At 43.7% G+C, this 22,365-nt stretch overlaps 4 protein-coding genes across 4 annotated transcripts; 2 read left to right on the top strand and 2 right to left on the bottom strand.

The window, feature by feature from the left end:
* The first annotated feature begins 125 nt into the window (after window positions 1-125).
* LOC122626792 (conserved oligomeric Golgi complex subunit 6) lies at window positions 126-2,318 on the top strand. Its single transcript, XM_043807170.1, has 4 exons — window positions 126-251; window positions 305-936; window positions 991-1,211; window positions 1,271-2,318. The coding sequence occupies exons 1-4, from the start codon at window positions 162-164 to the stop codon at window positions 2,218-2,220; spliced, it is 1,893 nt and encodes a 630-aa protein (XP_043663105.1). The 5' UTR covers window positions 126-161; the 3' UTR covers window positions 2,221-2,318.
* LOC122626791 (mitotic spindle assembly checkpoint protein MAD1) lies at window positions 2,270-4,933 on the bottom strand. The gene is made up of 4 exons (XM_043807168.1): window positions 4,711-4,933; window positions 3,591-4,645; window positions 2,726-3,537; window positions 2,270-2,668 (listed from the first exon to the last, which is right to left on the bottom strand). The coding sequence occupies exons 1-4, from the start codon at window positions 4,829-4,831 to the stop codon at window positions 2,464-2,466; spliced, it is 2,193 nt and encodes a 730-aa protein (XP_043663103.1). The 5' UTR covers window positions 4,832-4,933; the 3' UTR covers window positions 2,270-2,463.
* A 282-nt stretch (window positions 4,934-5,215) lies between these two features.
* Window positions 5,216-13,110, top strand: LOC122626794. Its single transcript, XM_043807172.1, has 3 exons — window positions 5,216-6,231; window positions 10,662-10,932; window positions 11,619-13,110. The coding sequence occupies exons 1-3, from the start codon at window positions 6,220-6,222 to the stop codon at window positions 12,785-12,787; spliced, it is 1,452 nt and encodes a 483-aa protein (XP_043663107.1). The 5' UTR covers window positions 5,216-6,219; the 3' UTR covers window positions 12,788-13,110.
* Window positions 13,111-16,903: 3,793 nt separating this feature from the next.
* Window positions 16,904-22,055, bottom strand: LOC122626793. Its single transcript, XM_043807171.1, has 5 exons — window positions 20,583-22,055; window positions 18,745-19,022; window positions 18,513-18,681; window positions 18,253-18,439; window positions 16,904-17,546 (listed from the first exon to the last, which is right to left on the bottom strand). The coding sequence occupies exons 1-5, from the start codon at window positions 21,112-21,114 to the stop codon at window positions 17,114-17,116; spliced, it is 1,599 nt and encodes a 532-aa protein (XP_043663106.1). The 5' UTR covers window positions 21,115-22,055; the 3' UTR covers window positions 16,904-17,113.
* Between the last annotated feature and the right edge of the window lie 310 nt (window positions 22,056-22,365).

Here is a 22,365-nt window from a genome sequence, read left to right as displayed (position 1 = left end):
TAAAACATAAGCTATGTTTTTTATTAATAGCGTAAAATATTATCTATACGTCTTTATAATGAAGTTTAAACAGAAAATATTTCACAAAACTTATCTGATTATTAAGTATTTTCCAAACATATGTTTACTTTTCGGAACCTGGCCACTCTCAACTATTTAAGATGAGCTCGACGCAGGAAAAACCGGAGGAGCTGGACAGGATCCAGAAGAGGGTCAACAAGATCCTGGAGGCGCGCCTGGAGTCGGACAAGGTCAGTCCCTAATGTACTCAAGTTTAGCCAATAACCCCGTTACCGTGCCCCAGGACACATTGGACGCTCTGAGTGGTCTATCCACTTTCTTCACGGAGAATACCCTTCAGAACCGCAGGAATCTTCGTAGCCAGATCGAACACCGCTCCGTGGGCATTAACGAAAACTTCCTGAAGGCTTTCCGCCAAGTGAAGCTCTCCTTGGATGCTGTGTGCGAAGATCTGGACACGATGGCCACGTCAGTGGAGACCATGAAATCGGATCTGGAGACCTCAAAGGCCCTCACCAAGGATCTCATCAAGCAGACCAACACCATGCAGCGGGAAAGGGACCGCTTGGAGGTCCATAAGCAAATTGCCCAAGCTTTTCTAGCCCGATTTCAGCTAAGCGGAGCCGAGCACCAGTTGCTCTATGGCGCTGCCAAGGATGCTCCCATTGTGGCGGACTTCTTTCGCGTCCTGGACAGAGTACAAAGCATCCACGCTGACTGCCGGCTGCTGATGCAGTGTGGCTACCAAACTGCTGCCATCGACATCATGGAGGAGATGACTTTACACCAGGAGGGCGCTCTGGAGAGGCTCTACCGATGGACCCAGAACCACTGTCGCAGTTTGGAAAACAACGAAATAGGTCCGCTGATTGTGGAAGCCATGAGCCGGCTGCAGGACCGGCCTGTGCTATTCAAGTTAGTAATTTTGTGGGATTTCACGCTGCTTTTATAAAAGTATTTGCTTTACAGATACGTTATTGATGAATACGCCATTGCGAGGAGAGCAGTTTTGGTGCGTCAGTTTATTGAAGCCTTGACGGAAGGGGGTCCTGGAGGAAACCCCAAGCCCATTGAGCTGCATGCCCATGATCCGAAAAGATATATTGGCGATATGTTTGCGTGGCTGCATCAGAGCATTCCCACCGAAAAGGAGAACCTATCGTTGCTGTTTAAGAAGTGCGATAAGCAGGGTAAGAAATTTAAATGCCTCTATTAAGGGACTAACCTAATGATCTTAGTTTTGCAATAGATATTTCCGACCAGCTGCAGAACGCCTTGGGTTACATAGCCGATGGAGTATGTCATCCTCTGAAGGTCCGAGTGGAGACCATACTGCAGGCGGAGAAGGACACAATAGTGTTGTTTACCATTTCAAACCTGTTGCGCTTCTACCAGCAAATAATGCGCCAGGTGGTGCAGGGCGGCAGCCTGGAGGAGTGCCTGGTGGAGCTTCAGAAGAGCAGTGAGCAGATCTACCTAGGCGCCTTGGCTGCCCAGGTGAGAAGTGTTTTGCAGCGACCTTCTGGAGGATCGGGCCTGGCCTTAGAACCCCCGCAAAGGGATCTTGTACCGCCGCCAAGCGTTGCTCGCTTGCTGAATATGCTCAAAGAGATTCTTTCGGTGGCCACCATGGTCGATGGTCGACAGGCAGACATAACTAAGATCGTAAGTTGCGTGATAGATCCGTTGCTGCAGTCCGTGCAAGAAAGTGCAGCCCATCTGCCCACTGTGGACATGGGTGTGTACCTTTTAAACTGTCTGCATCACATGCAAAGCTCGCTGGCTGTTTACGAATATATGGATGAGCGCGTAGAGCGGCTGCAGGCGCAGTCGGATGCCCAGTTGGACACACTAACCTCCGAGCAGGCCTCATCTCTGGTGGCGAACCTCAATCTGGGTCCCATTTACGCTATTCTACAGAGCAATCAATCCAAAATTGAAACCAACCTGCTGAAAATCTTCATGTCCAAGATGGACGCCTTTCTGGAACTACCCGACGTATTGCTCCTGCCGCAAGTTCAGCTTATCATGTCTAGCAGTCATCGGGCCGCGGTTCAGAAGCGGTCTTTCAACGTTATTGTGGCCATCTACAAGCAGATTTATGAGCGAGTCCATGATCCGGCCAACGGCTTCGAGCAGCCGGAGCAGCTACTGCACAGGACGCCCGGTCAGGTGGCACACATCCTGACCTCCACTTAGTGGATAGGCTATTCTAATTTCTATTGTGCATTACTATAATTTATGTGTATTAATTAATAAATATTTCTGTATTTGGCTCTAAATGGTATAAAAAAGTAGACAAATATTATTTTCATTCTCAAATGCAGTCCGTGGTGAAGCTTATTTTTACTATGGTAGCATAAAGAACAAATCGTATGTCTGATGTGGACAAGAAGAATTTTCAACTCGGCTAGCTTAAGCTAAGACTAAAATAATGTTCTTCTAGGTCATCGTGACAGTGGCCCTTTGGAAAAGTTCTAGGGTAAGGGCGGAAAAGAACGCGGGAAAGTTACTGGCTGCCAGCTGCTGATCAATAGGCGGATTGAATGTATGGGAATATGGCGACTCCAGCAGCGCCAAACAGTTCGATTCGTTAAGACTGATGTCCAGATAGTCATCCGGTCCCTCTGCAAACATGCTTGAGATGCTGAAACAAAAAATGTATTAACAATTTAAAGGGAGGACCTATATATTGGAGACCCACCGATAGTTGCTATTGGCTCCAATGCGATCGATCCTGTAGCCCAATAGCATGTAGCACACGTCGCGGAATTCCTCTCGAGCCGCCTTAAAGCAATCCTTCATCTTTCGCATTTTGCCATTGGCGGACTCTAAGTCTGCACGTAGCTGATTGAACTCCTTAAAGTTCAGTGTCATGCCGCCCGTGCTGGTGGTTTCATTAAGCCTCTGCTCCTGATCATCCTCCAATTTCTTGTTGCGCCGCTTTAGTCGCTCAATTTCCGCCTGCAGCTTTTCCATCATGTTCTTGCTGGACTCATAGGCTTCGGCTGCGGGGTTTTCGTTGAAATGTACCACCTTGAAGTCCTTCATGTTGAAGTCGCCCCGCAGGCAACGGTGCATCATCTCCAGCTCCAGTTCCTCTTTGCGCCGACGCAACCGATCGTTTTCCAGCCGCAACGTATCCAGTTCCTTTTTCACGCTATCGTAGCCCTCTCCGGCTGGTTCAGCCAGTAGTTCTTGCTGCCGCATGGCTTGAATCTCGCGCTCCAAAGTGGCACACATGTCTTTGTATCCGGTTACGGTGCGTTCAAGCACCTCCATTCGGTACCGCACCTGCATGTCCTGCGTCATGTCAGCCACACTGGCATTGCTTATGGTCATGTCCTTGTCGAAGTTTTCCACCAGTTGTTTGTAGAAGTCGCGCTCCTTGGACACGGTGATCAATTTGCGTTGCAGCCGCTCTTTGAAGTTCTTGTGACGTTTCAGGCCGATATTGAGATCCTCGATGTTCTTTAAGTAAATGGAGCACTTCTGTTCTAGATCTCGAACTGTGGTCTACGAACTGAAGTTAAATAAATGGGAATTAGCAAACATTGGACAAAACCTACCTGCAAATGCTTAGTATCCGAAGCCGACGAAGTCTTCTCTGCCACGTGAATGATGTCTTCTTTTAGTAATTGCTCAATGCGTGAGCGTAGCGCCATTGGGCTGACCAGAGTGTTGGCCAAACAGTGATCCTGGGCCACCTTGATCCATTCCTTGAGTTCTTGCTCCACATGAACCAGTTTCACCTGCAGGGAAGCTGCTTCCGCCCGAGCACCTTCGTCCCGATCCAGTCGCGTTCTGTAGTCGTGGACCTGTTCTTCCAGAAGCAATTTATCACCTATCAAAGTATTTAAATGCTTGTTGTGGCTGCGCAGGCGCTCCACCTCAGCAAGCAAATCTGGAACGCTTGCTAGACGCTCCTGTGAGGTCTTAGTCACCTCCTTCCAGTCGCTATATGACTGAATTTCGAACTCCAGCTCCTGGATGCGATCGTTCGCCACCTTTAAACTTTGTGTTTGCTTCTCGTGGTTGGCGCGTAGCTCCTCGAATCCGGAAACCCTAACCTTAAATTCTTCATGACGTCGACGTAAACGTTCCAGTTCGTTGCGTGTAGACTGCAGCTCGAGATCGGCCCGCTGGGCAATCCGGCGATATTCGGTCAGTTCGTTGTTGATGCACAGCTGGACATCGCGGGCATCCTCCTCCTGCAGGTACTTTTCCCTCTGCAACTTGATCATGGACTCATCGTACTTCAGCTTAAGTTGGGTCAACTCGGTGGTGGCCCGACTGGCCTCATCCTTGAAGGCCAGCTCTCGTTTCCGTAGCGCCTTCATTTCGTCCTGCATCTCCAAATACTTCTTGCTGGTTATATCGCACTGCTCCTTTAAAGCCGTACTCTTGTTCTCAGCCAACATCATGGCCTTTCTGTGTTCCCGGCTCTTATGTTCGATTTCGTTCCGTAGTTGGATTACTGTGGCCTTGGTTTCGATCAGCTCGGCCCGCAGTTTGCTGTTGTGCAAGGAACCCAAAGGATCGTTGGCGGAACTATTAAGGGAAGAGGCGCTGGCGTTTAGACTTCGGTCTGGTGATTCCCGCTCTAAGCGGCGCTTTTTGGGTGCTAGAAGAGCAGTTACTTGTTAGTTTGTACGTATGTGCCTGTAAATATCTATTAAAAACTCTTACAAGCCCCTAGATCAAATGATGCTGAAAGCCGGTTAAAGAGTAGCTTCTTAGGTGCCGAGTGGGTTATACTGTCGTTAAAGCGGTCCATCATATCATCTATGCTGCTGCGTATGTCGTCCATTTTAAGTAATATGTAGGGAGCCAATTGTTCACGTTTCGAGTAAGGAATATACACTTTTTATTACTAAAATGAAGTTGATAAAATGTTAGGCCTAGTGTGGCTGCAAATATTTAGGCAAGTAATACCTTAAATTGGACATACTTTTTTAGTATTAAGGTAACCGATAACTTTTTTTTATATTCCAGTGTAAATTGTGATATATAACAAATATATACATTTTAATTTGGGAAATTATATCTCAAAAGGAAAAGTTGTTTAAGGTAATTTTTTTTTATTTTAAAAAGATATAAAGATAAAGTTTAGTATATTCCAGCGTGACTCTTTATGCACCACCCAAAAGTATGTTACAAGAAATACCACAGATCAAAGAAATCTCTATCGATAACGATAGTACTTCGAGTGCTGCCGAAAATAAAAATTGATTTGCATTTCTTCTCGGCTTTAAATTAATTAAATGTTATTGTTTCCGCACCGAAAAAATCATAAATCGTTTCATCAACAGCATTGCTAAATCGAAATAAATTAGAACAATTGAATTGAACTGCCAAAAACTAGAACGTATGTGAAGCGTGTGTGCCGTATATGCTCAGCGATAAGAACAAAAAACGGTTAAAAAAAGCTTTCAAGGAAGAAAGTATAGAACATAAATTTTAATAAAGTAAGAAAAAAACAACGAAACGCGTGTGCCGCGAATATTGGCGAAAGTCGCAACAAAAAGTGTGTGTCAAATATGAAAATGTGGCTCCACCAGCGATAACGGTACTCCAATGTGCTCTTTTGCACGCACACAGAAGCATACCGCACACGCACACCACCACAACTGCCAAAAAGCGAATCCTGCCCAACAGCCGCACCTATAAAAGTGGGCGTGGGTAGAGACAAGTTACTGTAACCAATTTGCAAATAGTGATCTACGCTAATTGTTTAAACAAATTCAAGCTGCTCTAATCAAATACCTTTGCGAATTCCAATACACACCTATACACACATGCCCACGCAGCGAGAGGAGAGAAAGAAGTAAAGGAAGCCAAAGGACAGGATAGAAAAGCAAGGGGAAGAACGAAACAGCATCGGCGCGTTGGAGAAATGTGCGGAAAGAGAAGATTGAAAATAAACGTGTAGTAGAGAATTTTTGAGACACTCGCACGCACACCTCCTAAACTCTTTCTCTCTCTGTCTCTCCGCTTATACCATTTGCCGCCTACACACACACATACACCTACCTAAGCTGACATACGTGCGCTCTCGTATCGCGAAAAGCGTGAGCTGTGTTGTTGCCTCTTCCACTCCCACGCTCTCAGAGGCGCTCCCGTGTTGTTTTTCTTGTTGTTGCCGCTTAGCAAATGGCAGACCCTCTAAGCGGGCGCCGCTGGTGATAACATGTCGTAATGGCCAGAGAGGTAAGTGCAAACGTGCTTAAAGTAAAGCAAAGCCGGCAACTACGGCTTAACCGTTTCAGTTTTCCTGATCACCAAGGTACCGCAGGTTATTTTGCCAAAATCAGCTGTTCTCACTTCATCGCCATCTTCCATCATTCACTTTTGAAACCGACAGTATTAGCCTTTCCCAACATTAAAACAACTAACCCTCTGCTATCTTCCTCCAAAAAAGTTAGGCCGCGCACACTACAACTAGAAAATAAAAATGTATTTATATGCAAAACAAATGGTTTTTACATATTTGCATACGAAAGTATGAATAAAAAAAATACATTTTTTTTATAAAAATAAAAAGTAATTTTTTTTATTTAGTAATAACAAAGTAATCTCAAATTTAAACTTGTAGGTAAAAAGTTTTTTTTTTAATTACATGCAGCTTGAACAAAATTTATAATATATTTTATTTTTTTGAGAAGTACTTTGTAAACATCCCGTTCTTTAAGAGGTAAGCTTAACGAAATCTAGATCATCTAAAAGGTTTAATTTTCTGTGTCTAGCTGCTCCAAAAGTCCGAAAGATAGGTCCTTTTATATCAACATAGTACGATTACGTGTCTCGCCGAACACAACAGGATGCATGAATAAATCAACTTTTAGAAGATTAGGCAAATTTTTATTTTGCTGCTTGGGCATGAGTGCAATGGATACGATTCATGCCTGGCCTAAACTACATACTCTGCTCTATCTTTTTGAATTTTTCATATGACAACCTTTGGCGAGTGTATCTAGCAAGGCGTATCGTTGCGGATGTTTCGCACTCGCGTCCGCATCCGCTAGAGGAACCTATTAAGCCTGTGGCCCGCATTAGTCTCTTTGTGTGCGTGTCCCTCAAGCTCCTGCTCTGCATGTGTGTGTGTGTTTGTGCATGTTTTATGCAGTTCCTTCGTTTCGTTTTGCTTTGCGGGTGAGTGAATAGCTTTGACCCAAATAACTGAGGTAATACTTACGCCTCACAGATGTGCCACTCCCCCAACGCCTTCCCTTACCGCTGCCCCCACCCCACGTGTGGCTGCAACTGTTATTCTTCTTCCTCTTCTCCCGCCCACTCTGAAAGGAATTTCGCTCTCTGGCCTTTCCAAAATTGTTGCTTTGAGGGGATGTCTCCAAGAATAAATTAGTTGGGAATTCCAAAAGAGCAGGAATTCCTTTAAGAGCTTATATTAATGCAGCTGAGATTGCTTTTAGTTGTCGGTTGATCTGGAATTATTTAGGATAAACAAAACAAGATTATCTCTTCTTCTTACTGTAATTAAAAATCTTGGCCAGCAGCAATTACTGTTATTTTAGAGCTCTGTTATCCATTCACATTTACATTTACAGCTGGCAATGCTTTTGCGAGAGGGAAAGAGCTTCATATAAAAGTGCATCACTCTCTCTCTCTTACCCTTTTTATTAAAAGACCTCAATGTTTAATATTAGAGTTTAAATGTTGGGCACGATTAGGACTAACAGAAAACCCAATATTTTCCTGGGACACACTACACTATCAATTGAACGCCGTTGATTGGAAGTAAATATTTACTAAATCAAAACGATAGAATCTTATTTAATGATGGCGTTTCGAGGGAGAAGGTGCGCGCGCTTTGGCGTCCTGATTATATCACATTGATAGAAATGTAGGCCAAAGCACGGCAAAATATCTTTATCTGTTAAAACATAGAAAATTAAGGAAAAAAAAAGAGTAAAGAAGAGGGTTGGATAAAACAAATACAGTTTAATTGGGGACCTAAAAGTTTAAGTCCTTAATTTGACTAGATAGTAGTAACAGGATATCTATCCCCACCCCTCCACCTGTCTTACTCGCTCTCGCAAAGCTTTGCGCTGCATTTCACCTCGTTCTCACTGCACTTCTCTTGCGCTTATGCGCCGTGCTCATTTCAAGCGCTGTTATAGCTCTGCAAAAGCGCACCCAGCCCCAAAAGTAGAAGAAGATGAAACAGCAGCAGCAGCAGCAGCAGCTGCTGCCGTAGTGAAATCCGATGCATCATCTCGTCGGGAACACTCACAGTTTGCTCTGCCAGGCTGCCAAGCACACAGGCAGCAAAAGACGCTGCTTTGGCCCGTGGAAACACCAGGTTCCCACTGTGTGCTATAACTAAACAAATCCAGCGTTTTTCTACAAAATCAAGTTTCTAAAAAAGGGCTATAATTAAGTGCAAGAACTGGGGCGCAGCGTCAAATGAAAATGAAAACTCGGCGGTTTCACGGGCAAAAGGATGCTGCAGGCGCGTAGTATCCGTAAAGTGAAAGTGCGAAGGTCAACCCGCCCTGACCTGCCCCAAAAATACGAATACGAATGCGAAGCACGAGCAGTGAAAACCGAAATTCTAGGCACTTCAAATCTGCCAGTTTTTACAACAAACTAAAGAAACCAAATAAAGTGATTGAAAACATTTTTACCAGAAGCTGTATTTTGTGCAAAGTGTGTTTTTTCCGTGACCCCCTTAACAATTTTTGTAATTACGAATTTTTCCCCTTAACGGAAGGCATTTATGACTCCAACAATAAGCAATAAGCTTTAATTTTTGTAGAAGTTTTGGCATAAGTATCCGAAACTCCGGATTTTGTAAGGCGTACATCGGGTACGGGTTTATATAACGCATTTTTAAACGGACATGGATTACCGGAGCTTGGAGCTCCAAGTGTAAGACGACCTTGAGAGTGACGAGGCCAACCATTGCAAGCCAGCAGCGCAGAGACTCGGCCTAAAAGTGGCTGGCAGCAGCAGCACCACCAACAGCACCAACAGCACCACCATGTGGTCCAACGCCCTGTGCACGCTGGGCGTGACGAAGCCGCTCTGCAACTGTCTGAGCATCAGACAAGTGGCAGCCGCAGCTGCGGCGGCGGCCCAGGCTACGCAGGGCGTAGCTGCCTCTGCCGCGGCGGCGGGTGGGGCCGGAGTTGGTAGTGGGGCCATCACAACGGGACCCTCGTCAGCCACAAACGGCGGACTGTCCGCAATGGTAATAGTTTCGCCTTGCGGGGCATACGTATTTAGTGTTTATCTTTCATCGGATGCAAATGTCCTTCACTTCTATATCAAACACACTTATTCTGTCCTTTATCCAAATCGGTTTCTAAATCCTTAATTGATTTTCACATTGGCTAATATCAATACTACTCCAGAACTTCTATAGGCTACCGCTATTTTTTAACATTTTGTAAAATCTAAAAATTTATTTCAATACTTTTATTTCAATGTTTTTTTTTAATCTATTTGAAACTATTCGACCTGTTGGTTCGCCTGTTTTCTTGGTTAGCTTAAATGAACTTATAAATTAACATAGAGCGGATAAAGTGTCATCTTAAGCCTATGATATGTATGTTCATTAGGTAAGCCTTAAAGTGCTGAGAGAATCAACCAGTTTTCTACAATTGTTTCAAGGCGTTAACGTTATTTATCGAGCCGTACAACGCGATGTGCTTGCTTATAATATTATCAATTTCTTAATTTATAATAGCCAGCAAATCCGCGACCTGCTGGACTCTCTCAGTGCCATATGGCGCTGGGGCGCAGCAAGTGACCTATCCCAAGAGGAAAATCGGTGCGATGGTTTGAAGAGGGAATGATAAGGAGGGGAGAGCATGGGAGCACACAGAATACTGGGCAGGGCGAGGGAAATGAAATATTTTTATGAAAAGTTTCTGCTTGTTTTCGGTGCGGAGGAATAAGCAAAATGTCAACATGCATTTTTTGTAATTTTTCAAACATTTTATTTTGGGTGAACGGGCGGGCAACTGGGGAATCGGGGGACTGGGGGGCTGGGGAATTGAGGGCTTGGTTGCCGAAGAGGGATATTTGTATATGGCTCGTGTGCTGCACTCGTTACTGGGTCACTGGAGCGCCACACTCATGTCCTTGCAATACATTAAACATTGCAGCTTTCGTCCTGCTCTGCTGAGGCCGTTGTTGTTGCCTGCAACTGTTAGCCAACAGCTGTGTACGCTGTTAACCAAAAGGATTCGTTTTCAATTTTCTTTGGCCCTTTTTATGTGTTTCCCTTTCTAAGATTAGTACTTACTTTTGTTTTATTTTGAATGTTCGAAGTGAATTTGTTTAAACATATAATCTATAAAATGTGCACAATTAATATGATCTATAGCCGTTGTGGCCTTGACATTTGCGCCCTTTTTAGCCAAGCCAGAAAAGCCCAATTAGCGGGCTGAGGAAATTATGACACAGTCCTGGCCTGCTGCCACACCCACTTGTCAGTTTTTCGTGCGCAGCGTTTCACAGGTGTCACGCCCATCCTGCACCCTGCACCATGCATCTCACATCCACATTCCCATTCGCCATTCCACCTCCCACAGCTCAACTTTTACTTTCCCTTCGCCAGCAGTTGGAATTGTAATTCGTAAAACCCAACTAATCCAAATTTCTCTTCGCAGGAGTCTCGCGGCAAGAGACCACTGAAAATCTGGGACAGCTGGCGAAATGTGCGCAAGGGCGTCGTAGTTGGGACCTTCGAGGAGCTCTTGGTCCGCGGCAAGGATAAGCTGGGGGTTCCTGCTTCAGAACCGGTGCGCGTTGTTCTGGAGTGTGATGGAACCCAAATCGAGGACGGCGAATACTTTCGCACCCTGGCCAACAATACGGTGCTGCTGCTGTTAAGACAGGGCGAGCGCTGGTATCCCACTGGCGTCGATGTCATAAAGGCTGGTGGGTCTAATGAGTTGACCTCCATCTCGGGATCAGTACTGGGCAAGAGAAATGTCTGTCAGCGAGCTAGAAACATGGAGTTATGTTTAAAGACAATGTTAGATTCCAATTTCTCATTACTTCCTAACTTATGAGCTTGTGTACACAAAAACTGAATATTTGTAAAAAGTCTAAGTCCATTTCATTTAAATTAAATAACAAATTTATAGAGGAAGCATTTACTTTGGCACATAGCACACCTTTCAATGGAATTGATTTCAATGTTAATTGTTTGCGAATGAATTTGAAGTCTATTCAAAGTTGCTTGTGTTTATTTAATTTCCAAAGAACGGAAATTTAAACAATTCTTTAGACTATAACCTCTGTTTTGGGACACATTAAATCTTAAATTCAAATTCAAATGGTTTCCATGCGATCATTCCTGTCGAAAAACCATTAAGTTTTTCTCTGCTAACATTAAATTATAAACAAAAACGTAACACGTGAAAATTAAACAAAAGAAAAATGCTATTTTTGGATTTAAATGACAGCCATTAGAAATTCAAGAACATGGTCGTCCGATTGTTGTACAAGTCTATTTAAGTGAATATCGTATTGATGTGTGAGTTGACCTTCTTATCTTTCCGTACTGAACTTTAGTTTGGATATCCTAGCGATACATTCTCATTCTAAAATTTCCCTTTCAGCCATATCAGCTATACCGAAAATCGTCTGTGAGACGATTCATGCGCTGGAGTTGCACGATGAGACACCGTCGTGGAAGATCATGGATAACAAAGGGCGTGTCACGGTCGTTCTGCACTGGGATCAGCGGCAGGGTGGAGGAAGCGGCGGTGGAGGAGGCGGTGGCGCCGGCGGCGGAGTGGGAAGCATGTGCTCCGGCCTGGGCAGCAGCAATGGGCTGCTGTCGTCCGACAAGTACTCGCCCTCAAAGAAGGGTCTCTCCGCACAGAGTTCGCTTGATAACAAGTCGGTGTCGTCGCAGTCCTCCCAGCCGCGCTATGCCAGCCCTCAAATAACGGTGATCAGTGACGACGGACCGGCGAGCATTTACCATCCCGGTGGCGTTGTTCTGCCGCCAGGAGTTGTGATACCAGGCGGCAGCAGGCGACTCTCCAAGCAGGGAAGCTCCTTCGACAGCACCGTGGGTGTGGGTGTGGGCGTGGGAGCGGTGCACGTGCACACACCGGAATGCGCCCACCACGCTCACACGCCAAGCAGGGCGGGCAGTCCAAGCACTACCGAGTGCGACTTTCACTGCTGTGCGCTGCACGAGGAGGGGCGCAAGATCGCTGTGCACAAGAGCGTGGCCACGTCGCCCATCCAGGACGGAAGCAGCAGTCCCCAGCCGCAGTCGGCACCATCGGTTATGGATCCTATGCTGGGCGGCAGCGGTGGCGGTGGAAGCGGTAGTATGCAACGGCGCTCGTCGGGCGCCAAGGGCCACGTGCGATTCCTGGACATCGCCCCCGAGCGGGATAGCTCCGAAAGCGAAACGGAGAACACGGTGATGGAGGACGACAAGACGACGACGGAGAAGTTTCTGCTGCTGATCGACCAGTTGTCGGTGGACCAGAAGCGTCACCTCAGTATCAAAGACATCGGCATCATACTGGAACGCCTCAACTCCAAGATCCTTGACGTGGAGCGATTGGATCGCGAGTCCGAGTCGGACGACTGCTACAACTGGACGATAAAGGCGACAATACGCGGCGATGCGCTGCGCGAACTGGGCGTCATTTACAATGGCAACTACTATGCCATCTCTGAGCATCCTGGCTACAAGGAGGAGCTAGAGGAGAACGGCGAGGAGGTCGAGGAGGAGGAGGAAGAGGATGAGGAGGACAGAATTTAGAGTACCCATGACGGGCAGACGGGCTAACCCACAGGTTCACGACTGTCCCACGTTGGGCGCCACAGAAGGTATCAATAAACTAGCGCATTTTACAGAAACCAAAACGAAAAAATGAAAAAACCAAAAAAATAGGAGTAGCCCAGCAGCTCGATACAAGAACACTCACACACACACACCAACATGCATACATATATACATATATACTAATATAAAATAATTACGAGAATATAATAATGCAAGTCGCACATTGTACAATAGTGAAGTAAGCGTAAACGTGAATTATAAAAAGGCGAAAGCAAAGCAGCCCCACACCCAGAAACACACACACCCATGCCCACAACAACAGCAACAGGCGCGATCCACTTAACCGCAGTTTTTGTAGCATTTGGCCAGAATTGACGGGGACCGCCGTTACAATAATGAGCATTGCTGGTTGGAGACGTTGAGGCGACGTGCTGCACCGTCTGCAGCTAGTTTAACGAACTCAAAATTTGGTTAAATTTGAATTCAACTCCCCAAAGTTCAGCCCACAGATCAGTTGCTAGCCCCAGTACCAGACATACTTGTGTTGTTATCGTTGTTGTACAATAGATGTTCCGTTGTGATTGTGTGCCAAAATAGCCTTATTTAGTTGGATAGCCCCACACACAGACTGCCACTCAAGTCAGGAAATCTAATCTAACCCCAAAGACTATAAGTTGTGAAAGAGATATAGATAACAGAGACTATAAAATGTTGTTGCCAGAAAAACGATGATGACGGGGTAACTGTAATTCGTTAGGTCTCTCGTTTCCAATGTAGTAAGTTCCTCATTTTTATTTGCTTTTGACCCCCACCCCGCATTTGTATAGTTCCTGGACAGCGTAACTCTCTGTTGGAGGCCTATTATTTGTTGATCTTGTTGCATTTCTGCCCCAAAAGAAATTCCGGAAATCATCCGCATAAGCATGTAAAACTGCCGTTATTTGTAGTGTTGTCAAACGTTCAACAAATCGCGCACAATGTTAAATTTAAACACAAAGAATAGAAACAATAAGCAAGACGCTCGATGCTCGATGCTCGCCAAATGCCTGACGACAGACTAAAATATGTGTAGTAGATATAGACCGCCCCCCTCGCGTGGCCTCCAGAATCAGCCGTAGATCCATTGGGAGTATCTATCAGAAAATATCACACGATCGCAATCGAAATCGTATTTGAAGAATGCGTAAAAGCGAAAACACTGCCAACATCGCCATTAGCATTTGCACCTGCATCCACATTCGTTGGGTTAGGCTTTCGACTTCCGGAACTTTGACTGTTCCATACGGGTATCAAGCAATCGGGATAAATTGAGAGAGCACTGGGTTGGAGGATTCTTGGCAAGGACATGGGAAGTTTATGCGTTGGACTTGCCAAATCTATGAATATACTATCGAAAGGAAGAATTATTTTAATCATTGGAAGAATGTGGTTTCTCACTTAGTGAACTGCAAGTTAACCTAATCATTCTCTGAATTGCTTGAATATATTATGCTCAATCATTTGTTAAGAATCGTAAAACAATAATTCGACTTGTTTTCATAATGCTATATAGACTTGTTTTTACTTTCCTCAAACGTTGCAAACGTAGCTGGTCTACGTTGCTAGTCACTATGTCCTGGATTAGATCTGTGTGAATTCAATTTAGGAACTTCCGCTGCGCAATCAGATCCTTAGACAATGCTGAGATCAGCCAACACTGTACTCCCATCTAACCAAAACTAACTAAAATCGAATACGGAATGAGAAGCGGAAAAAGAAAGCGACTTTTAAAAGACATTTGTTCAAGGCACAGAACTTAAGCATTGAAGCGAAAAAAATTAAATGAAAAACTAGTATGTATAAATGAAAATTGAAATTGATAATTGATTGATAACGATAATAAATGGAAAGATAGTAAGATAGTGAAGAGAGGAGCAGGCGATGAAGAAGAGCGTTAAACGAGAACTCACAATTAGCGAGACGAAAAAGAAATTCATTAGCGTTGTTTTAATTTATTAGTAAGTCGAGAACGGAACGACAAGCGACCCAAAACTCGACGATGAATATATCTCCATGTGTATGTATGTATGATTAAAGGACGGAGTACGAGGGAGGGGAGTCGAGTTATAGTGGTTGAGGAAGGTAAAACGGAAATACCTATGCATAACATAGTTATAAGACGGGAACTCGCAATACGATGGTAACTCAACTTCCAAACCGATACAGACTTCTTCAGCTGACTTCCATAATCATAATCATTGTTAACACTTAACTATAGAGAATAACGCTTTAAACAAACAAACAGACACTTACACGGACCTTGGTTGCGGTTGAGTTAGTTAGGTTCTGTTCCATCCCGAGGCGCCAGTTCAGTCCGGGACCACTACAGTCACCAGGCTCCAGTTCCACATCCAGTGTCACATCCTGACCCGCCCTGCCCTTTTCTGCCCTTCCCTGCCCCTCCACTCAGACTCGTCTTCACAAACTCTGTGTAAATGCAATCAGTTAGATTTATAAGATGAATAACAAGTCAACACGAATGTAAGACATCCCCCGAAGGCATTAATTAAGCTACGAAACAATTTGCAAATAATACTCATAGAGCGCGAGTCGAGGCAGAAGATGCAACATCATGCGTTACATTGTTTTAATATGCAAATTACGATAAATTGATCAATTAACATATACATACAACAAAGAGCAAACAAATTACAAACTGTTTTTATTAATTTTGTTAAACGATAAATCATTAAAATAACTCTAACAAAGGAAAACAAAGCTAAGCGGATAACAAACGACAGATAAAATTAATAACATATATAAATCGATTTATAAATACACACACATAAAAACACACATTGAGCAGAGAAGCAACCAAACAAAGCCCAAAAACATAAATTCAATTAAAAGTAACGAAACGAAGCAAAACAAAAAAACAAAGTTTAAAGAACAAGCTCAAGTTGCGAGGAGCAGTAAGGCTAAAAAACATATTTGTTCACAGTGTAAATTGTAACACACAGAGAGCGAAATTAACGCAGGTTGCGAGGAATGTGAGCGAGGAGCTATTATTAAAACATTAAACGATTTAAACAATAAAAAACCGAAAATAAATAAAACAAAAAAAATACAAAAAAATTTAAACCGATTTGAACTGTTTTGTAGATTAACCGGAACTGGTCGATAAACATTTCCACTCAATATGTACGCGAACAACTGTATGTAAATATACGGGGATTCACACATAAACTGCAATGTTTATTAAACATGAACGAACTAAAGGTTGTCTACATTCAACAATAAATTATTGAGCCAAACATTGAACAGTTTATTGCCGCTCAACTGGAGCTTGCTTATTTCCGATATGGATACCGTGCGTTTCATAACCATAAGTGACACGTGGCGTGAAGGTCGAGGCTCTTGCGTTCGATGCCCGACATTGAGCGACTTACATACATATAGTGCGTTTTATCCACATTTATTGTCGCTTGACATAAGTTAGACATAATACGGTTGTCGACCCATTTTGATTTTGAAACGTACTGTTCCGAGATATAATACTATATAGAAAGAGTCTAGATACAGAAAAAGACGATGTGATGGGTGACGTATCTTACGGTATTGATGGTAATTGCTTTATAATAAGTGAGTGTGCTAAGGTGCACATCAGGCACATGGGCACGCATTCACAGCAATCAGTAACAATCGGTAAAAGCTAAAGGTAATCACATGGGGGAACCAGCCGATGGCGGTACCGAAAACAAACAGTTTACTTATTGCTAGCAATCGTCTAAAACGGCTTGAGCAGTTTACAAAATGATAAAGCACTGCTCGCACAATGCAGCCATACGTATTTCTTATATATGCTCATTACTCATTCGAGATGGGGTCTGAGTTGCGAGAACGACAGGCGAGATAATTAAATTAAGTAAGTCACTTATCGAACGCGTGACTAATATTTAATTGAGCGCTTTGATTAGCAGTGTCGCGTATTTAACCTCACTCAACGCAATTGCCAATTTGTCTGTTTATCGAGTCCAGAGTCGTATACATAGACATAGAGCAAATCGTGTCGTACGTGGTAGTCTGTGTGCTTTAGTGATACATTTGTGCGGATATGTGGTATTGTCTTTATTCGTTGTTGTCTTATATAAGTAACCGGATGCGTCTAATTATATAAAGTTATTTGACTTTGATAAGGATTAGGCTAAAGATTATCACTAGACATGGAGGGTGACGAAATTGGCGACTCGGCGGCCATAACTAGACTGGACACACGATAAGGAATCAAGGAATCGAATGAATGGCTATTCTAACGCTATGATCTCAGCACGGCGTCTGTAGCTTGGTGCTGGATCGGGAGAACAGAACCTTCTTCAAGATGTTCGGACGCCACTTAAAACTTTTCTTGCTCTCTGACGTGGTAGAGATATTGGAGCTGCTGGCACTGATGGTCCTTTCGCGCTCCATGACGTTTATGGTGCTGACGGAGTGAGCATGACGTAGGGTTTTGGCGCTGGCCCCATCACTCCGCGCCGTCTTTCCGGTGATGTGCATGATTTTGCGGAAGGTAGTCATTTTCTTCGGTTTGTGCTCCGGCAGGGGTGAGCTGGTATCACCGGAAATCGAAACAACTGTGGTTTCCGCTTCCGGCACTTTGCAGCTGTTGTAGATTGGCATATCAGTGACATCCTTGTCGTTGATCTGTATCCGAATGCTGGGAGTGGTCACCCGGGGAGTCGATTCCTCCGGCGAGGGTCTGCATAAAGAATGTAAGAAAAAGAAAAGTTTATGCCAAATTGTTATCTGTATCCGAATGCTGGGAGTGGTCACCCGGGGAGACGATTCCTCCGGCGAGGGTCTGCATACAGAATGTAAGAAAAAGAAAAGTTTATGCCAAATTTTTACTAAATGGGTTTATCAGAGTGATTAAATTCCTCCATGTTTTACAATAAATTGCAAAACTAATTTAATTTAATGTAATCTTACGCCCGGATAAATGTTATATTACATTTATTTCCTGTTTATAAATTTTTTTTTAAGTTGATTACTCATATGCAGTGTATTTCTTCCTGGGCACTTATTATAAAATCGTCTGAGTTCATCTTTCTGAAACCAACGTATCTACTTTAAATTTAAGAAAATTAAATAAAAATACCTACGAGGCTGTTCTAAGGTTGATCGCCCATACGCTATACGATATTTGCTTATATATTTTGTTTACAAGCCGTTGGTATACATTGCGCATTTTATGTGAATGTTGTGAAACGATTTCGCATTCCCGAAAGAAATATATCTAGCTGCACTACAAAAGGAAAAACTCTAAGCTAATAAAATGTGTTTTAAAGCAGTTTCTAACATTTGAAAGATCACTTCAGGTTGCAAACCCTATTTACCTGCTGTCTAGTATTGTAAATTATCTTTGGATACATGCAATCTATATCGCAGAAAGTAGAAACACTTACGTTTGCACCTGGCGCGGGGAGTAGATCGAACAGGCTTTCACATCGTATAGCGAACTCGCCAACTTGTCCCAGAAGTTGAACAACTTGGATTCCACGTCGTAACCCATGGGTTGGTAAATGCCCAGGGTCGGGGGTATATGCAAGTTCCTCTTGTACAGAATCGGTATGATCTTGCGAGTGTGATTCTCTGCGAAAAAGCAGTTCGTTGAACTTGTAATGTGATTCTGACTCTGAAATACAACTGCTTAGCAGCTACTCACCGATTTGTATCTTTTGGGTGAAGTTCACGAGGTACGTGTTCTCCGGGCTTCGAAAAAATTCCTCTGTGAGCAAGACAATCAAAAAATTGCAGCGGGTAGCCATGAAGTGGGACAGTTGGACATGCTCGAACGGAACGCCCATTAGCATGTCGCGATGGCGCAGGAAAAGCTGCAATAGAAAGTTCCATGGTTATTCAATAGAACACACAGCACCCAAGCGCATCCCGCTCACCCTGAGATTGTACCGCTCAGACTCTAGATTATTCATAATCTCGGTGGCATAATCAATGTCTGCCTCAGCGTACAAAACACAGGCGTTGTATCTGGGCAGCGGTTGGCCCATCTGCACACATCTCTGGTCTTCGTCGCTGAGGATCTCCACACTTTGACCCACCCTGATGTTGTTGCTGTTGCTGCTGCTGAAGTTGTCGCAGGGAGGCGGCGGACACGCCTCCACCAGAGCGGTCTGCCGCTGCTCCTGTTTCATGATGAAGCGCTGAGTGTCCTTGGCTTTTGGGGCGATTAAAATGAAGTCAGTTTTAGTAACGGAATTACGATTCTTAAAAACCAGACGGCCTTATAACACAATAACACAATTAAATAAATTAACACAATTTATAAATATTATAAAGAAAATCAAATTATGTTTATTAAATAATGATATTTATCCTTTAATATCCTTTTAAATTACGTATTACATATTTAAAATTAACCAGTTTCTAACACATCTTATTATTCACATCTATCACATTATATCGGCAGCAGAGAGGAACACTCTAGTAATGGGTGCGTATTCTAGATTCAAGCAGTTCTTACTGACATATTCAAAAACAATTTATATTTTTACAACAACTTTTTGTTACGCCCACCCTAACGCCCACAAACTGACCAAAACTACCACGCCCACACTTTTGAAAAATGTTTCGATATTTTTTCACATTTGTGTTAGTCATGTACATTTTTTTCTGGATTTGCCAAAAATCTTTTTGCCACGCTCATTCGAACGCCCACAATCCGGCTAAAACGGTCAGTGTTGAACTACGCACTACCCGTTACGGGTATCAGATAGTCGGGGAACTCGACTATTGCGATCTCTCTTGTTATTCATGTTTTAGTTTATTGGTATATTACAAAAAACATAATTAAAGATCATTAGAAAGAATTTGGCGCAAATTCAAAATTATTCTATTAAAAATACATTGCGTTTTAATTCCTTTTTTTCGTATATGTATCAAGCATTTAAATCTTTCCAGAGTTTTGATTTGTTGTTTAATCGAACCATTTTTGTCAAAACAAATATTTCTAAGACAACAGTTTTTGTTGGGATAATTCCCATTGTGAAAAGAGATAAGAACACTTCTTTCTTAAATGATTGGCGTTTTCTATAGTTCCGAGGCTTTTTATAAAAGACAACAGTTTTGTTGGGATAATTCCCATTGTGCAAATAGATAAGAAGTGTTCTTTCTTAAATGATTGGCGTTTTCTATAGTTTATGCTCTGTTGGTTGCAGCTAATAAAAATCATTGTTTTCAGGGGCTTATTTATTTCAAAACGTTATTTTTCGACTTGTCGGGATGTGGTAATAAACTGTTATCTACGAATTAATCATTGGAAAGTGGGAGATTTTATTTCTGTTCATCATAACTCAATAGTTTTATGTATCAGACGATAAGCATTGTTTAATTTAGATAACTTGGCGATAGATACGTTAAATATGTACGCTTGCTGCATATATACTCAAAATATTATAAAGATTACCAGATCCATTTTTATAAACTCGAAACGGTTTTTCCGGTCATAAAGCCATAAATGGATCGGCCAAAAGTAATTGATAGCTGTTGCTCGTAATTAAGGTAAAATTTAATGGGTCATTTTCCACTGCTTCTAATTGAAGTACATAACAATGTACATATATAATCATTAATTATGTATGTACATTGTGCTACGAAAATCGCATTTTCGAATCCAGACCTTTAATGAAAGGTAATCTAAAACTAATGATACTCCAAACTCAAGTGACATATTTCACTTATAGATAGCGACTACCATTAGTGAATAGTGAATGCCTACCCAAATTCTCCTGGATGTCGTCGCAGACGTCCCACCGATCGATGATGCCCAGAAAGTGTTCTAGATGGCCCACCTTGGCGGTCTGGGGGTTCCGCTGGGTCCAGCTGATCAGCACCAGATCCATTGGATTGTTGGCGTTCTCGTCGACGAAGCTCTTCTGCTTGGCCAGCTCCGAGATGCCGCGCCAGTCCCGCTGGTAGCCCTCCTCGGATCGCAGCACCTTCTTGCGGTTCAGCATGCGGGACAGTTGGGTGCGGGTCTCGATGCCCAGTGCGGATAATGGGGTGTCGTTGAAGTGCCCCAAGCCCGTTCCCGTGCCCGACCCCGACCCGAAGTCCATAACTCCCTCGGCCACCACCATGCTAGCGGTGCGATAACGCCGATAACTGACGTCAGTGGCGCCGTAAATGTGATGGTGATGGGGTGGATTGGGATGGCGGTGGCGATGGAAGTGGGAGTGGGGCTGGACGTGGGGCTGGAAGTGGGATTGGGCCACCGAGTGCTGCTGATGGCATACAAATCGAGGGCGCATTCGCACTTGGCGTTGGTTTTATTGGAATAATTGGTGTTTGTTTGCTGGCGTATTTGTTTTAGTATGGATGCGATGCGATATACATATATTTATCAACTGACGTTTATCAGTCGAGAGGGCGGCGAGCAATAAAACGATGAAGCGCGTGAGTTTACTTTTGTTTTTGTGCTGCTTGTAGATTTTTTTCGAGTTTTCCGATCGCGCGTGCTGTTTTTTGCGGGCGCTTGAACCGAAACTGTTTAGAAACTGGGGTGGTCGGGGGGAGGTGCTATATTGCTATACTGATTTACTGATATACTGATGTAGTGCTTCAGTGCGGTGCGAAATGGACCGAGTGACCTCCAGCACCTTGCCGCGTCACAGTTGCGTTGTTGTTTTTCGGATTCTCGGATTCTGTTTTTATTTATCTGTCTGCTCCGCTACGAGAGGAGATGAGGAGATCTTCGCCTTCGTTTTCGTCGCGTTTTTTATTCGTCTGGCGTATGATTTTTTGAATATTGTTTAAATATACACAACACACACACGCGCTCATACGCTCATACGCTCACACACTCACAGTCAGTGGCACGCACACAGTGTCGCCCTAAGCACAGAAATAAATTCGTTTCGCTTTTTTCGAGTGCGTCCGCTCCGGTTTGTTGTTTTCTTTCGACTGGTTCTGTCCGCGTTTTGTGCTTTTGTTTCTGCCTCGTTGTCCGCTCCTCCGCCACCGCCCCCTCCGACAACTCTTCGCGCTCACTCTCCCGCGCTCTTTCTCCTCCACCTCCTTTCACTCGCTTGTTTATTTTGGTTCCGTTCCGCTTCTGGCGAAAGCGGGGGCCAAAGGCGGAACTATCAGCTCAGCTGCTTCGGCTGGTCGGCTGACAACACTCTGTTTGCACTGGCTAATTGCTAATTAATTTATCTGCACAGCTTTTCCACTTTTCAGATCAGATCGCGATTTCGATAATCTGGTGAGTCAGAGCTTTTTCGGGTGGCCAGTCTTCGATGTGGTTTGGTATTTTATCGAGGGCGGTTATCGGTTGCGGTATTTCTGGCGCGCGGACACTCTTTAATAGGTTCCTAAAGCTTTCAGCAGATGGCGGTTTGCCCTACTTCCGGTTGTTGAAAACTAATTTGAGAACATTGGCAAAAATAAAGCGTCGTTTTCCTAGTATTCTTTATTATCAATTAATATATTTTATAAGGCTTTCTAGCATACTGCAACATCAAAAGACAAGAAGAATAGCTTCAAGTCCATAAAATCCATTT

The sequence above is a fragment of the Drosophila teissieri genome, chromosome 2L (genome assembly GCF_016746235.2).
Source record: "Drosophila teissieri strain GT53w chromosome 2L, Prin_Dtei_1.1, whole genome shotgun sequence".
Classification (NCBI taxonomy): Eukaryota; Metazoa; Arthropoda; class Insecta; order Diptera; family Drosophilidae; genus Drosophila; species Drosophila teissieri.
Note: the sequence above shows the minus strand (reverse complement) of the source record. Positions and strands in the feature narration are given on the sequence as shown.

Bases quoted from the DNA above. Each gene is read 5' to 3' on its own strand.
- LOC122626792 (XM_043807170.1), top strand. From the start codon at position 162: ATGAGCTCGACGCAGGAAAAACCGGAGGAGCTGGACAGGATCCAGAAG. The intron at 252-304 runs GTCAGTCCCTAA...ACCGTGCCCCAG, and splicing joins CGCGCCTGGAGTCGGACAAG to GACACATTGGACGCTCTGAG. The intron at 937-990 runs GTTAGTAATTTT...TTTGCTTTACAG, and splicing joins GACCGGCCTGTGCTATTCAA to ATACGTTATTGATGAATACG.
- LOC122626791 (XM_043807168.1), bottom strand. From the start codon at position 4,831: ATGGACGACATACGCAGCAGCATAGATGATATGATGGACCGCTTTAAC. The intron at 4,646-4,710 runs GTAAGAGTTTTT...CTGCTCTTCTAG, and splicing joins ATCATTTGATCTAGGGGCTT to CACCCAAAAAGCGCCGCTTA. The intron at 3,538-3,590 runs GTAGGTTTTGTC...TTCAGTTCGTAG, and splicing joins CGGATACTAAGCATTTGCAG to ACCACAGTTCGAGATCTAGA.
- LOC122626794 (XM_043807172.1), top strand. The intron at 10,933-11,618 runs GTGGGTCTAATG...TTTCCCTTTCAG, and splicing joins CGTCGATGTCATAAAGGCTG to CCATATCAGCTATACCGAAA.
- LOC122626793 (XM_043807171.1), bottom strand. From the start codon at position 21,114: ATGCGCCCTCGATTTGTATGCCATCAGCAGCACTCGGTGGCCCAATCC. The intron at 18,440-18,512 runs GTGAGTAGCTGC...GCTTTTTCGCAG, and splicing joins CACCCAAAAGATACAAATCG to AGAATCACACTCGCAAGATC. The intron at 17,547-18,252 runs GTAAGTGTTTCT...TTCTTTATGCAG, and splicing joins TCCCCGCGCCAGGTGCAAAC to ACCCTCGCCGGAGGAATCGA.